A 15,357-nucleotide genomic window follows, 5' to 3' on the forward strand; every position below is an offset into this window, starting at 1 on the left:
AACAGGGGTCAGGAACCCCCAGAAAATCCAACAACAAAAATTGTCAGCCGCAGAAAAAAATCCTTTTAGAAAAAAGCCTTTTTTAAAGACATGAAAAGCAAACACAAACTAGAAAATGCATTGAATAACGTGCCAATATTTGGGTAACAAAAAGAATGCAAGAAAACGCAGCAAGCATTTACAAAAAATTAAATAGCAAAAAGTAGCAGGTTGAGACTTTCCCTCTTAAATAGATACATAGCTTGGGGTGCACGGCTCATTAAACATGGGACAGTGGAGATAGAGGAAAACAAGCAGGGAGCAGCCCCGTAGTTTAGCATTGCAGATAAGATCTCAAGGCAGGCATTCAAGCCTGAGAGCCACGACTTCAAATCAGAATAAATGACTTAAAAAAACAAAACAAAAATACAAAATACAATCATCTTCAGTAAAGAGTTCGATTGAACTATACAGGGTCAAATAAAATTCAGAATCTCAGTAGACAAAAATGGACTTACTTAGTTAAAGGTTTTCTACTTTTGGTAGTCTGACTGGGCTCATAGTCTGAGGTTGTTTCACCACTGTTGTTCGCAGCAGACGAATCTGATCCTGATCCGCTTCCTGATCCAGAACCCGATCGAGAGTCCGATGAACCAGAATTTCTTCTCCTTTTGGAGCCGGATGATGAGTCTGAATCATCACTACTTGATGAATCCTGCAATAATTTAACAATAAAAAAATTGAACTTGTATGAAGGTGGGTGGATAAGCTTTTTAACTGTATATGTATTGCCCAGGGCAGCACGGCGGCGCAGTGGTTAGCGCTTGTGCGGCACAGTTCATGTCATGGGAACCTGTCGTGGGTTCAAATCCAGCTCCAGACTTTCTGTGCAGAGTTTGTATGTTCTCCCCGTGCTTGCGTGGGTTTCCTCTGGGCACTCCGGTTTCCTCCCACATTCCAAAAACATGCATTTCAGGTGAATTGGCCGGTCCAGATTGTCCCTAGGTGTGAATGAGCGAATGAGTTGTCTGTCCCCGTGTGCCCTGTGATTGGCTGGCAACCAGTTCAGGGTGTCCCCTGCCCACTGCCCGAAGATGGCTGGGATGGGCTCCAGCCCCCCCGCGACCCTAATGAGGATAAGCGGTACGGCTAATGAGATGAGATGTATTGCCCAACGGAATTTAGCCTATTTGTGGTAGCCAAACTCCGTTACTCTGTCTAGGGTGAGTTTTTGGAAAAATGGATTGTATGCACAGGACCTCAGCAAAAAGGCAGGTTGCATCGTGAAATTCAGACTGGGCTCATTCAGTTTCAGCAGTGTCTGAAATTTGAGTGCTGTGGTCGAAGGCCTACAAAGTTCAGGTTAAATTGCTGCGCTACTATGTCTTTCACCAGGAAAAGTACATATTTGTAGTTAAATATTGGCAAGTTGTTTTGTTTTAAAAGTGCTTGTTTTAAAAAAAATAAAAAAGGTCTTGCGTAAAAATTGTTTTCATCAATTGAGATTTATTTGCGTTTGTCACATCTAAATTATCCAAACTTTATATTTTTGTCTCAATGTTAAGGTCATTCAATAGCCTCTTTGAGGCAATTTATTAATCCGACTGTTACAAACTGTACACAATTTTTCGACCCCAACCACAGATCAGTGAATAACTGTTGCACTTCTAGCTTATATCACATATTGTTCTTAGAAAATCCTTAGGGATGACTCCCAATTAAAAATAAACAGACTACAAATAAATTTGATTTTTTTACTGTAAAGCAGAGGGTTCCTGCTTGGAGCTGAAAAATGGAAACGACAAAGTGCTATAAAAAGGCAGCAGTCAGGTTATTCACCATGTAAAACATTCACTAAATCTCAGCGTAGTTTTCAAAAATAATCGCTGAATGTAAATGTGTCCTTTTAAATTTAGAATGTTTTTTTTGTTAAATCCAAAGTTTTTATGTGCTTGTTCTTGCTACAAAAAATGTAAATCGAAATGTGTCAGCAACAAAACTGTGGTGTGCCATCTATGTGCAATGAGCATGCGATATGCCTCGAAATTTTTTTGGTTTGAACAATTTTATTGACACTATTAACAGCAAATAAACAATGTGAGGTTTGAGCAATTTTTCTCGACACTTAACAGCAATTAAGCATATTCACAATTTCGTTATATCTAACAATATGACATTTGAACAATTTTTGTCGACATTTTAACAGCAATTAAACTAACATTCCCAATTTCATTATATCATATCCCAACAATATGAGTTTTTAATAGACACTTTTACAGGGATGTGATTGAGGTGAGGAGAAAAAGTCTGAAACCTAGCCGGGGGTTTGGGGGCCCAGGGCAGAGCCCAGTGGGGGGGCGATGCTCCCCCAAAGCTCCTGGGTTTTAAGCTATTTACTTGTCCAAAACCATGCTTGAATTAATAATTTCACATCTTTAGAAGATTTAAATAACAAAATAATTTGCCCACATACCTGTTTTTTTTTGTAATTACTGCAAGGTCAGTTCAAATGCAGTTCAGACCCTGCAGCTTGTGCAACGATGTGGCCAATTTATGCAATTTTTCTAACGGCCACCAGGGTGCGCCAGAGCAATAAAGGAAAGAGTGAAACAGTCTCATTTGTTTGCTACGCAAGTGAAAAAGTCGGAACTCCGACTATAGTCGGAAAAATCACATCCCTGCTTTTAACAGCAATGAAATACATTCAAAATTTCATTATATCCTATTCTAACAATACGAGGTTTGAACAATTTTTATCGACACTTTTAACAGCAGTTAACCAATGTGTAAAGGGCAATACTATTGTGCAGGGGCATAGCTCTGTCTTCTCAAGTGGGTTTTCTTCCCACCCTCCCAAGCAGCATCCTCCAGTCCTCTGCCCGGGATGCCCAGATGGGTCCTCTCCCTTCCTGCTTCTACTTTCCACAACCACCCGAATAGCCAGGCCGTTGCTGCCGGGACCCCCACAGTGGAGCTCCGGTTCCCTAAGTTACATCCTATGTATATCCAAATTAATTCATGTCATGGAAGCCTCTTTTTTATTACTCATCATTAGGTAGTTACCTATCTAATGACATCACTATTGTTTGCAAACATCAAGGTACCTTTATAGCATCATATTGAAAAGTCATTGTAGGAGTGCATTGAAATGGTAACTGAACATGAGATTCTATTTTGAGAGCGTTATCCCTTAACAAAGATGTTATATAATGAAATTGTGAATATGTTTGATTTTCGAGAAGGTTTGTTCAAACCTCACTTTGTGTTTGCTGTTAAAAACGTAATATTGGAATATAATATTGTGAATGTGCTTAATTGCTGTTGAGATTGTCATGATTGTTTTCTGTTTTTAGTGTCAATAAATTTGTTCAAACCAAAAAAAAATAACTGACAAAGATGTTAAATAACGAAATTATGAATATGCTTGATTGCTGTTAAGATTGTCGAGAAGGGTTGTTCAAATCTCACATTGTTTGTTTGATGTTATTAGTGTCAATAAATTTGTTCAAACCCAAAATATTCTAACAAATGCAATGTTTACAGTTTACACTGTGCATACACTGGTTCTAATGACCAAGAACACTTGATTTACTTATTTTAGTAGGCAGACTTTAAAATCCATATGCCATTTTTGGGAGTAAACGTGTTAAACCAGCACATAGACAGTCATGGGGAAAGATGGGAATCTGACACATTCAGTCTTCATAAATCACTGTGCGCATTTCTATGACGTGTAGTGTGGCCCTTTGGCGAGTGCTTTTTTTGACCAAAAATCAGCAAGGAGCTTTTCACTGTGGTCGTACAACAACTTGAAGTGGGCAAGTGTTGTGCATGTGAGCGTGCAGTTCAGTACGTACAACAGAAAGAAGCTCTTGGTGCATATTAGGCAAAACATCAGCTCGATTAGTGCCAAATGTTGAAAAGTGTTTGGCACACAATTATTTCATTCATTGGGAGGGTCATGCAAGAAGTGTTTAAGGGGATAGACAGGCTGAGCAACGCTACAGTGACCGCCCAATGATCTGGAGGCAGGGGTGAGAGTTGCGCTACGAATGACACTCGCAAACTGTCAATGATAAAACTGTGAACCCTGGTTTCAAAGTGACAAATCATACAGCACAAATACCCATTTAAGAACAGCCATTAACCAGTTATATTATTGAAACAAAAAAGCATGTTACCAGTTCCAGATGAAACATCAACTTTTTCAAGTTTTACTTTTAGAGGTGTACTTTTTACTGACATTTAAAAGATAAATGAATCAATTAACTCTCCAAATGTTGGATAAAAATTAGTGAGTTGTGAAATTTTTTTTTGCTGAGTGTGTATAAAATAAAAATGTTTGAAACAACCCCAAGTTACAGCAAATAATTTAAGAATGCACTTTAATGTCAGTTGCAAATTAGGCACACTCAGTAAGGGCCTACCTCATCGGATCCGCTATTTGAGGAGCTTTGTCTCTGTTGCTGTTGCTGGAGCTGCTGTTTCCTGAGCATAGCAGATCGTTGGACTGCTAAGATACTTGGGTTGGACTTCCAAAACTGCATGTCAGAAGAAGAAAATCAATCAATAGACAAAATCCAAATTAAAACCTGCTTAGAAATCGAAAATGTTTGGGGCGGCAGTAGCTCAGGAGGTAGAGCGATCGTTTTAGGATTAAGGGATCCCAGTTCGAATCCCGGCTTGTCCGTGTTACATGTCGAAGTGTCCTTGGGTAAGACATTGAACCCCCAATTACCCCCAATAAGCAGGTTAGCGCCTTACATGGCTGCACACATCATGGCCGCTATTGGGAAATGTGAAGCACAATGTAAAGCGCTTTGGGAAGTCATTGACTTGAAAAGCGCTATATAAATGCAGATCATTTCATTTCATTTTAAAAGGGTTGGGGAATAAAAAAACCTTACCCTAAGTGTGTTCCAAACATGGGGCAAACATTAAGTGCACATAAAAAGCAACAGCTTTGTATATTTTAGAAAATTTACAACTTTTATGAGCATTTTAACAGTGGCAAAAATTGGCTGTACACTCACAGAAAAGTGGGCATGGTCAACGATAGGAAGCAATAACAGAAAAGTTCTCATCTTGGCGAAGGTAAGATCGTATGCATTGAAAAAAGGTAATAATAATAATAATAATTAAAAAAAAAAAAAAAAAAAAAAAAAAGCCCAACCCGATCCATGCCCACGGTATTAAATCTGACCCAGCACAATTACCTTGAATTATAGGACCAGGCCTAAATAAAAAACACTTCTCTCTATAGGTGGCTTTTCATTGTTGCAAATGTTTACTGGGTTGATTTTTAGAAAAACAAGAGACTGCACAACAATACTGTACCTCTGCGCCATCAATGTTTGACTTGTTTTGAGGGTTATTTTTTTCCTTGGATTTTTCTGCTTCCGAATCTGACTGGCTGCCAGTGTCCGAGCCACTTCCTGAGTCGCTGCTCCCCGACCGGCTGCTGCTGCTTGAGGAGCTCGAACTGGAATTGGAGCCAGATCGAGATGCTGATCCTGAATCTGATTCATCATCGGAATTACTGTAAAATTTCAAAAGATGAAAATGTACTACATAAACCAAATTGTCATACAAATGTTAAAATAAGCATTTTAAAATCTGGTCAAAAATTTAAATTCCATTTGTTAACAAGTATTAATAAAAAATAATTATGTATTACTTTTGGGAGAATAAGTGATTTTTTTGCTGCAATGCAATTCAATAACAGCAAAAAATGTGTGATGGCATGTCGAACTCAACACTCTATATTAAAAGAAACCATGAAAAGGAGATAAATTCAAAAATAACAAAAGACAAGTGGGGGAATATCTGTAAAACATTCACTAGCTCTTGGATTCAAAGGGAATTCAACTGGGAGAACCTGGCAGAGAAGGCCAATAGCGAGGGTGCAGATCTGGACTACTACTAGGCTAACAACTCTTTTATTCCACCCATGCAGAGCCTGTAGCTCACCGACGCTAGATCCGTTACCCATAAAGCAGATGACCTGGAGCTACAACTCATGGGATACCACTACATTTGACTGGTTATATTTAAATCAACGTTGAGGCCTGACTCAATCAGAGGAGCCCCAATGCTAGCCAGCCGCTCTCTTAATCACTCAAATTTCGTGATTCTTTTGTATGTAGACAAAGAGCAATAGTGTAACTGCAATTATGTCTTTTTATTTGTAGAACTATAGCTATTAGTTTGCTATAGCCGTATAATCTCCGTATGCAAGTACGTCCTTTTGAAGTAAGTTTGACCCTTGGGGGCTTTTATAAAGACGCTATTTTGCGGAACCCCACTTTTTACGGACAGTAATAACACAAGGGTCTCTGGACTGGCAAAAAAAAAAAAATTGTCATGTCACTTCAAATATGAGGCAAGTCTTGTGATGCTGGCATTCATCCAAGAAGAGATTTTGCATGACGTTGCTGTTCATTTTCTTTGTGGACATGAGAAAGTAGAAGAAGGAGGGCCGGAGAAAAACAAAGCCTGTAACAAGGACAATACAAACATGGCCTGAGGGAGCTCTCTCAGCTGCAGGACTGTTTTCACCAGACTTGCTGGGAGACATTTGAACATCATGACCTCCAGGAAGTCACTGACACAGTATCATCCTATATTCGACACTGTATGGAAAACGTTACAGTAAATAAAAAATCAGGGTCTACCCAAATCAAAAACCCTGGATGTCCAGCGGGGTGCGCACCCTCATCAAACACCGCAACACCGGCTTCTGGTCTGAAGACAAGGCTCTTTACAGCATGGCCAGGGCTAATCTGAAGAGAGGAATTCAGGATGCAACGGCAGCCTACATGAGGAGGATCGAGCACCTCTTCGCTGGAAATGACTCGAGGAGGATGTGGCAGGGTCTACAACACATTACAAACTTCAGAGGCAACAACCTGGCAACTGTTCTTTGCTCGCTTTGAAGCTGGAAGGCCACAAACAGTCACACCACACCCACCAACAACCAGCAGTAACACACTGACACTTTAGGAGCATGAAGTAAGGCATGTGCTGAAAACGGTTAACCCCAGGAAGGCAGCTGGCCCGGATGGAGTACTAGGCAGGGTAATCAGGGACTGTGCCGATCCGCTGGCTTGGGTCTTCACCACCATCTTCAACCAGTCCCCGTCACAGGGTACCGTCCCACCCTGCTTCAAAACCTCCACCATCATTCCCATCCCCAAGAAGTCAGCAGTGGAAAGCCTCAACGACTACAGGCCTGTCGCACTTACGCCTGTGGTCATGAAGTGCTTTGAGAGGTTAGTGTCCCAGCACATCAAGGACTCCCTGCCACCCACACTGGACCCCCACCAGTTTGCCTACAGGGCAAACCGCTCCATTGACGACGCCATAAACACAGCACTTCACACCGCGCTGGGACACCTGGACCACCGGGGGAGCTATGTCAGAATGCTCTTTCTGGACTTCAGCTCAGCCTTCAATACCATTATCCCGGAGATCCTGGAGGAGAAACTCTCACCTAACCGCCCACAGTCCATGAAACTCTGCAACCACGTCTCTCCCACCCTAACACTGAGCACTGGTACCAAAGTTGTGTACCAGAGTGTGGACTGAGCCCCCTGCTTTTCACCCTCTACACCTCCGACTGCTCACCGACCCACCTCACAAACACAATTGTTAAGTACGCCGACGATATTACCATGGTCGGGCCTCATCTCTGAACGGGACGAGGCGGCGTACAGGGATGAGGTGGAGTCGCTGACAAAGTAGTGTTCAAAAAACCACCTCATTCTGAACACCACAAAAACAAAAGAACTCATACTGGACTTCAGGAGAAAGGCAGGAACCAGCACCACTCATTATAAAAGGAGACTGTGGTAGAGAGAGTCCACTTTTTCAAATTCCTGGGTGTGCACATCTCCGACGACCTCTCCTGGTCTGCAAACACCAGAGCGGTGGTAGGGAAGGCCCAGCAGCGACTCCATTTCCTGAGAATGCTCAGGAAAAATCATCTGAAACAGCAGCTGCTGGTGTCGTTTTACAAAGCCACAGTGGAGCGCATTCTGACATACTGCATTACGGTGTGGCATGCTGGATGCACGGCAGCAGACAGGAAAACACTTCAGAGGGTCATCAACACAGCCCAGAGAATCGTTGGTTGCTCTCTACCCAGTCTGGAGGACATTGCCTACTCTCGCTACCTCAGCAGAGCAGAAAACATCATCAGGGACTTTTCTTATCCCTGCCACCACCTCTTTGACCTGCTGCCTTCCGGCAGACGCTACAGGTTAAACTAAACAAAAACAAACAGACTCAGAGATAGTTTCTTCCCCAGAGCCATTACCAACCTTAACACACACCGCACAAAAAACTGAAACTCTTCCAAACACACTACCTGTAAAATTGTATTCATGCCTATGCTCACTTTGCACAATGTTGCCTATTTTTGCACTACCGCATATTGCACTAATACGATCCCAAAACTATATGTAACATCCTACATGCCCACACTTCTTGTGTAAATATTGTTTAAATTATGACCTTTATCTTCTTTGTTCCTTAATCTTCTTTGTTTTCTTTTATCCTCACTGTTAAATGTGAAACTGGAGTGCGACGTCCAATTTCGTTGTCACAATATGTTCAACCCATTTTGTAACCATGACAATAAAGGTATATTCTATTCTATTATATTCTAATACTAGAGAGCTAACTTTCTACTGAGCAGTTAGTGAAAACGCACCGGTACTTGATGTGTGCCATTCAGTCCATTCATTCAAATTGATTGGCTGGCGCTCAACATAATTGTAGAGAGTTTAACGGAGTATGAGTGTTATTTTACTTTGGCGCGTATGCGAGTGCATCTCAATTGTTGAATTACACAGCAGCACCCCCCAAAAAAATCATCAATTCTCTCCTTTTGTTTACCACTATTCACTCTCCTGTTCCACAAAATATGTAGGTTAGAAAAAGGAAAAAATGTTTAACGAACTTGCTGATGTTAATAGCATTTTAGATCTTTCAGCAACTTTACTTCCTCTGAATCAATTAGTTGTCCAACACAATTTATCCATGCACTTAAATGCCTCATTTGCTTTTCCAGAATTTAATAAAGGAACTAATTAAAACTGGAAGGTTGCAATATGCCATTCAGTTTTTTATCATTTCATATTATACATTTTTAGCAAGTCCCTGCAAAATAAATATGATGGGCTTGGAAAGCTACAGTAAAAAAACTAAGTGGCTCTGGTATTTCTAATTATTTCTGTGTGTGGCCTTAGTGGAAACAAGTTGAGCTCTTCTCACGGAAAAAAGTCTTAGGTTTTGCTGAAGGTTTGCAACATCATCATTTAAGATACAACACATTTGTACTTTTTCAAATATATAATGTATTTGAAACATAATAATGAATATTTAGGCCAGCACAGTCTTTTTTTTTCTTTACTGTATTGTATTATTTAATATAGTATCGAATTGAGGTATAATCATATTGTGCCCTGTGTATCAGATCAGCAGATCAACAAATGATACCCAACTCTGACAATTTCTGTAACTGATTTTTAAAATCACTGGAGATGGAAACTAATGGTTTACACCCAAGTTAAAAAAAGAAATAGCTCATAGACTAGCAAATGACTGAATATGCTAAAGCTTCATACTATGAGCCACACAACATCTAAAACGGGAAAAATTCCAAGAAAACATCTTTATTTAAAAAAATAATAATAATAAAAAAGCAGCAAATCACTACTGCTGCTTCAGATATTGACAAATTCATTTGCACTTTAGTGTTAGTGTGCCATGTAGTGACTTCACAGTTTCCCCCCAGTTATAAAAGCTGTAGTTAAAATAAATTAAATCCTTGTTTGGCTTTGTTAAAAATTATTTCTTATTGATCAAATCTTATGGAGAGGGAAAAAATATTAATAATAAAAGATTCAATACTCATTTCATAAACCAAACATGCTGACACAGGACCTCCCATGGAGCAGGGTTGGATGCTGTCAGTCCACAAAGCATGTATAAAGTTTAAGTACCAACTCCCATGCAACCTCAAGGACTGTCACGAAAGTGTTTTTGTTATTTTTTAAAATTTCTTATCCTATAAATACTTTTCCCGACCTTTGTGGGTTTCACTTATACATGTCGCGGGTATCATAGAATGAAGCTAAAATGTGTTGTGACTTTTGCTATGACAACACAGTGTTATTTTTATTTTATGTGAGTGCAAACTGTATTGTTCATCACTAATGATGAAAAGCGGAAATAAAGTAATAAACAATTAGGTGAACAGAGACTGCAATGCACCACGGCCCAACGAGTGCAGTTGTAGTTACCTTTAATGATTTCTATTTTATACAAAATATCGAAAGTTTAGGTGTTATCGCCTACCTGAACTCACAGACTTTATGCTAAGCTAGCTAGTTTCTGGTTGAATAATTGTTGCCGACAATATGGCAAATTGAGTGACAGGATTTAAAGATCCATGTTTGTGAGTGATGGAGTGTTGCGCCAACCAGAATTGAAAGGCAAGTTTTAACGACACCAGCCAATATAAGTGAAGCATGGTTTGCATCGGGTGCCTGCCGACTGTGATAGGCTGGTGTACGCTGTTAGGTCAAACAGCGGGCGTTATGCTCAACGCTGACACGGCAGCTAGATGCCGTGGCGGCTCATTATATTGAAAATAGGTTTATGAAATGAATCTGTTAATTAGGAAAGTCAGAAGAGCGCAAAGAAAAGCGGATAACCAATGTGCGCTCCCTGGACTTTTGTCGCGTCCAGGAATCGACTGAAGCAGCGTTGGGAGCAAAGTATGCAGGTATAGCCTACTGCTATGCCTAAGCTACCTAGCAACCCTTAAAAGGCACCCTCACGGAGCCAGATCAATTACCCATGAAGTGGACAACTTGGAGCTACAACTTGAGGGAAAACGGGACATTCGGGACTCTTGTTTTTAATCATCGCAGACACCTTGCTGAAGTTGCAGTAACCCGATGCTAACATGCAGCTAGCTAGCCGCTCACCAAATCGCTTTCTTACCCTATTTGACTTTTTAGTTATTGTACTTTGATAACTAAAAAGTCAAATAGTTTTACTGGTTTAAATTGTAACTTAATAGCTATTATTTTGTTACAGCTGTATACTCGCTGAAACCTCTGGGGAAGTTTGCCTGTCGCTATGATTAAGTTCTCACACACAAAAATAGCACAAAGAATGTAATTTTCTTTTAAAAGCGAAAATTGCATCAAAATTGCAATACTGGTCTGAAAAAAATCGCAATTATTTTCCCCCCCAAATTACACAGCCTTACAAGCCCCAGGCCAGTGAGCAACAAAAAGTGAGCCAGCAAGGCGCTAACTCTGTATCCCTGAAAGCAGGTGAGAACACTGTAAAGTCACATTTATTTGTCCTTAATCACAAAATGTCTCAAAGGACTGCATTGGTTACAATTACACCACCCCTAATCTTAATCCGTGAAAGGAAAAACTCAAAACTTAAACATGAGGAAAATAAGAAACCTTGACAAGGGCCCACACATGTCACTTAGCAGCATTAAAGCCCGTTAAAATGGACATACTGATTTTTCTGGTCAGCGACCTTTAAAGCAAAACCCGTTTTGTTTATTTGTATCATTTTGTACCTCAACATTTTCTTTTGTCTATTTATTTTGTAAACATTGTCAAGACACCTTAAGACTTCATGCACAAAAGGCTTCAACGTGTTGCTAAGTATAAGTTAAAATGAGTTTGTGTACTTACGGTTATTTAATTTTGGGGGACTGCAGGTCTACCTCACAATACATGCAATATTTTTTGTTAACTTTTAATTTTGTTTCTTGTTCCTCATATCTGTGAAACGCTGTGGATTCATTTGTCACCACGTGTCTTTGTTTTGACTTTAAGATCGGTTAAAATCAGCAACTGGTTTAGTAAACGTTCCCTTTGGGGAAAATTTTAACCTAAAATGTGAAAGAAAAAAAAAGACGTGATAATTATATCGACAGATGGGAATTTTCTTGTATTGTTATAATTTTTGTCCTAGTGCCCAAGCCTAGTTACAACTGTCCGGCTTTGAAGTTAAGTTATTTGACATATTTCAATATTAAATCAGGACCTTAATGAAACAATAGTGATTTGTATATGTCAGAATCAGCAACATAACAAAATAGAAAGAAGTGGGGAGGTGTGAATACTTTCCGGTTACGCTGTACTGTTGGTGTACGATATATAACTTACCTCGATTCCCCACTGCTGTGGTTTACACTTTCATTTTCACTGCGTCCTGCCATTCTGCAGTCTAGAATGCAGACAGTCCCCGCCGTTTCTAATAGTGTTGTCGGTGTGGGTAAACTGAAATGGGTAGATTTGCACGGGAGAGGCATCATGCAATATGCAAAAAAATGTGACTTAATCATAACGTATGCCTGCATTGAAGTAGAAACTTAACCACAAAATCTGTAAAAACGTTTATAGTAACCGTAACTGATATTCTTAAATGTAAACCTAAGCTAATTGATTTAATCTTTAGCACAAGGACAATTCAATCCGATGCTCAATTTCCAAGTGGGCGCAAGAGTTAAACCACATTCTCAATAGTAGTAAAACAAGAGGCGATAGGTCAGCTCGCATGAATATTCCTTGTCAGAACAAGAAGTGACAGCGAAGAGTGCATTAGTGTAGCATTAGCCATGAGAAGAACACTATTTGCCCCTACGGAATCCGGCCTAATAGGCCTGCGCAACAGCAGTGTGTTTACGTCTCAACAAAAGCCCATGGCGCTTTAAAACAACCAAACGAACAAGAGAGTTGTATTCAACCGAGGGGATGCAATGCGTTAGGTCTCTTCAAACCCACGACTCTACGAGTTTGCTTGATTAAAAAAAATAGAGAAAGGAACAGTTTACGTTAAGCTAACCTGTTAAAACCGGCTAACGCCAGCATCGGCAATTGGCGCGGTAAGTTTTGTATGAGACACGGCTAATGCGACAATCGGTGTTTAAAGTGTAAAATACAGAGAATAAAAATAACTTAAGAAATATTTGTAGCGCTCAATCTTTAAAATGCAGCAATCAACATGTAAAAACCTTATCACGTGGATCTTTGGTGGGACGGGTAGACAGCGGTTACAAATATACCTACACGACTCCTCCACGGGGCACTGTTCTGATCTAAATTGTTGTTTTAACCGGTCTAAATACACAGCACAAAAACTCCACCATAAAACGGGAAATAATAAGCGTTTTACACAAATATAATATAAACAGCACGTGGCATAAACTTGCACCATGTAATACATGGTTACAGTAAGATGCTACCGTAAATTAAACACGAGGCTAACACAGTAGCTAATAAAATGCCGAAACTTTTGCGTTCCTCTTCCTGAGGTCGCACTGCTTTAGCTTATTTTCTGCCCACGAACAGCATCACAGAATTTGCATCTTACGATTTATCGAGACAGTCATTGTCATCATGCTCAGAAATGAATAAAAAAAAACAATGTACATAAACTAGCTAACCCAACTTTGTCCTCTCCATCTTGTTTTCATCCGCCGTTCACTTCTCGCGGCTTTACCCACATCAACATGTAACGTTAGCATAGGTTCACAATAAACTAAGGAATAAGTTATCCTTGCCTTGTTTTAGAGGCGCTCCTCGGATGAAACTGTTACCAAAGCCCAGACTTGGATGCAATTGGAACAAGAACACTTTTTGAAATAGCAGGAACGGAGAGAAATCTCGTGTTAGCAGGCTAGCTACCTCCCAGTTTGGGAGAGCAGCCCGTAACGACCCCGTTCAGTAGAGCGCCTGGACTACCGTTTCCGACACTCCTAAAGACGAAAAAAAATCTCTCTCTCTCTGATCCGAACCGTGCGTCTTCAGTCTTTAATGGACATTTAGAAAACAACCAAAAAAGAAAAACAACCTCTGGTATTTCATTCCAGGGTCTTCCGACAACCGGCCTCCGCCATGACGCCGTTGGGTTCACCTCGCTCAGAAACCACGGACAGTGACGCAACTACTATGATAAATACATAAATAGGTTACTCCGAAACATATATATTAAAGCAAAACTAAAGAAACATTGTCAAATCATAGCTAAATTTTACATTCACATGTGCAAATTTACGGGTAGAAAAACATCTCTTTCATCGCCTTTTAATTTGAAGGAAAACAATACACTTTACAATACACTTAAAGCTTTCTCAAAATCAGAAGGCCATTAAATCGAAAAATATTTGTAAACATTGTGGTATTTTTATGTAACTTAATCCTTATCCCCCTTGGAAAGTTTGTTTTCCTGAAATTTGGATTGTTTGTACGATTTGGTTCAGATTACAGTCCAATTGTTGTATGGAAGTGTGTACACGTTTTGTTCTAGAAAGCATTTTTTAAAATGAGTCAAAATTTTAGCAGGATAGTTGAATTTACGACCCTTTAAACACACATAGCCAAATTTCTTTTATAACTCATGGAATTCTCCTATATGCTTCAGTTTGGCAATACAAAAGTACTTTTTTTTTGTGCAAAAAAAGTGTTTTTACCAGTTTCTGTTTTTGAGCAAGAGGTACATTTCAAGCAAAACAGTGACTATTATTTTCTTGTTTTTCCTAAACTTTAAATTATAAAGCAATTCAAAGAATGTCTGTTAAGAACTATTTTAATTCACTGCGTGATCTTATTGTTTTATCATAGATATGGTATTAGTTAAGCAAATTATCCATAGCATTGTGAAACCATTAACCCACATCTGCAATTTATCATTTCTAACAGGAACATTTCCAAATAAAATGATAAAAGCAAAAGTGATGCCAATATACAAAAATGTAATCAAACTCATCTTCACAAATTACAGACCGGTATCTCTGCTTCCTCAGTTCTCCAAAATATTAGAGAAACTTTATAAACATGGACTTGAGAAATTTATAGATAAGCGTAAATTAATTGATGAGAGTCATAATGGTTTTAGGGCTATCAGATCAACAACAATGGTAGTTATTGATGCGGTGAAATAAATTACCAATAGCATATAAAAGAAGAGATGCGCTGCTGGGATATTTATTGATTTTTAAAAAAGCATTTGATACTATTAATCATAAGTTACTATTAAAAAATCTGGAACAATATGGCATCAGGGGAGTGGCCTTGGGAGGGATTGAAAGCTATTTGACTGGGAGGCAACAATATGTAAAAAAGGGAGAGTTGACACCTGGATACTTGGACATTTGTTGTGGAGTACCACAGTATTCCGTCCAGCGTCCAAAGGTTTTCAATTTATATATTAACGATATATTTAACGTTCAGAACTATTTAAATTAGTCATATAAAAAAACTGGAACGATATGGCATCAGGGGAGTGGCCTTGGGAGGGATTGAAAGCTATTTGACTGGGAGGCAACAATATGTA

General features: G+C 39.4%; 2 protein-coding genes across 5 annotated transcripts in view; one reads left to right on the forward strand and one right to left on the reverse strand.

Annotated features, from left to right (window-relative positions):
* The window catches only part of chd1 (chromodomain helicase DNA binding protein 1), a 50,564-nt gene extending 36,621 nt beyond the window's left edge, over positions 1-13,943 (reverse strand). The window contains exons 1-5 of one of the 2 annotated variants that reach the window (XM_088355676.1): positions 13,876-13,943; positions 12,189-12,302; positions 5,317-5,518; positions 4,407-4,520; positions 498-694 (exon numbers count right to left, since the gene is read on the reverse strand). In XM_088355676.1, coding sequence (XP_088211802.1) covers positions 498-694; positions 4,407-4,520; positions 5,317-5,518; positions 12,189-12,302; positions 13,876-13,889 — 641 coding nt within the window. In that variant the 5' untranslated portion in view covers positions 13,890-13,943. Of the gene's footprint in view, positions 1-497; positions 695-4,406; positions 4,521-5,316; positions 5,519-12,188; positions 12,303-13,585 lie in introns of both variants that reach the window. The other variant, XM_088355677.1, reaches the window with a different exon arrangement.
* syk (spleen tyrosine kinase) overlaps positions 12,773-15,357 on the forward strand; it is a 48,721-nt gene continuing 46,136 nt past the window's right edge. The window contains exons 1-2 of one of the 3 annotated variants that reach the window (XM_088355683.1): positions 12,803-12,907; positions 13,895-13,992. The gene's annotated coding sequence lies outside the window, so the exon portion shown is untranslated. Of the gene's footprint in view, positions 12,908-13,894; positions 13,993-15,357 lie in introns of all 3 variants that reach the window. The other 2 variants (XM_088355681.1, XM_088355679.1) reach the window with 2 other exon arrangements.

The sequence above is a fragment of the Urocampus carinirostris genome, chromosome 16, assembly GCF_059441175.1.
Source record: "Urocampus carinirostris isolate Australia breed hairy pipefish chromosome 16, RoL_Ucar_1.0, whole genome shotgun sequence".
Taxonomy (NCBI): Eukaryota; Metazoa; Chordata; class Actinopteri; order Syngnathiformes; family Syngnathidae; genus Urocampus; species Urocampus carinirostris.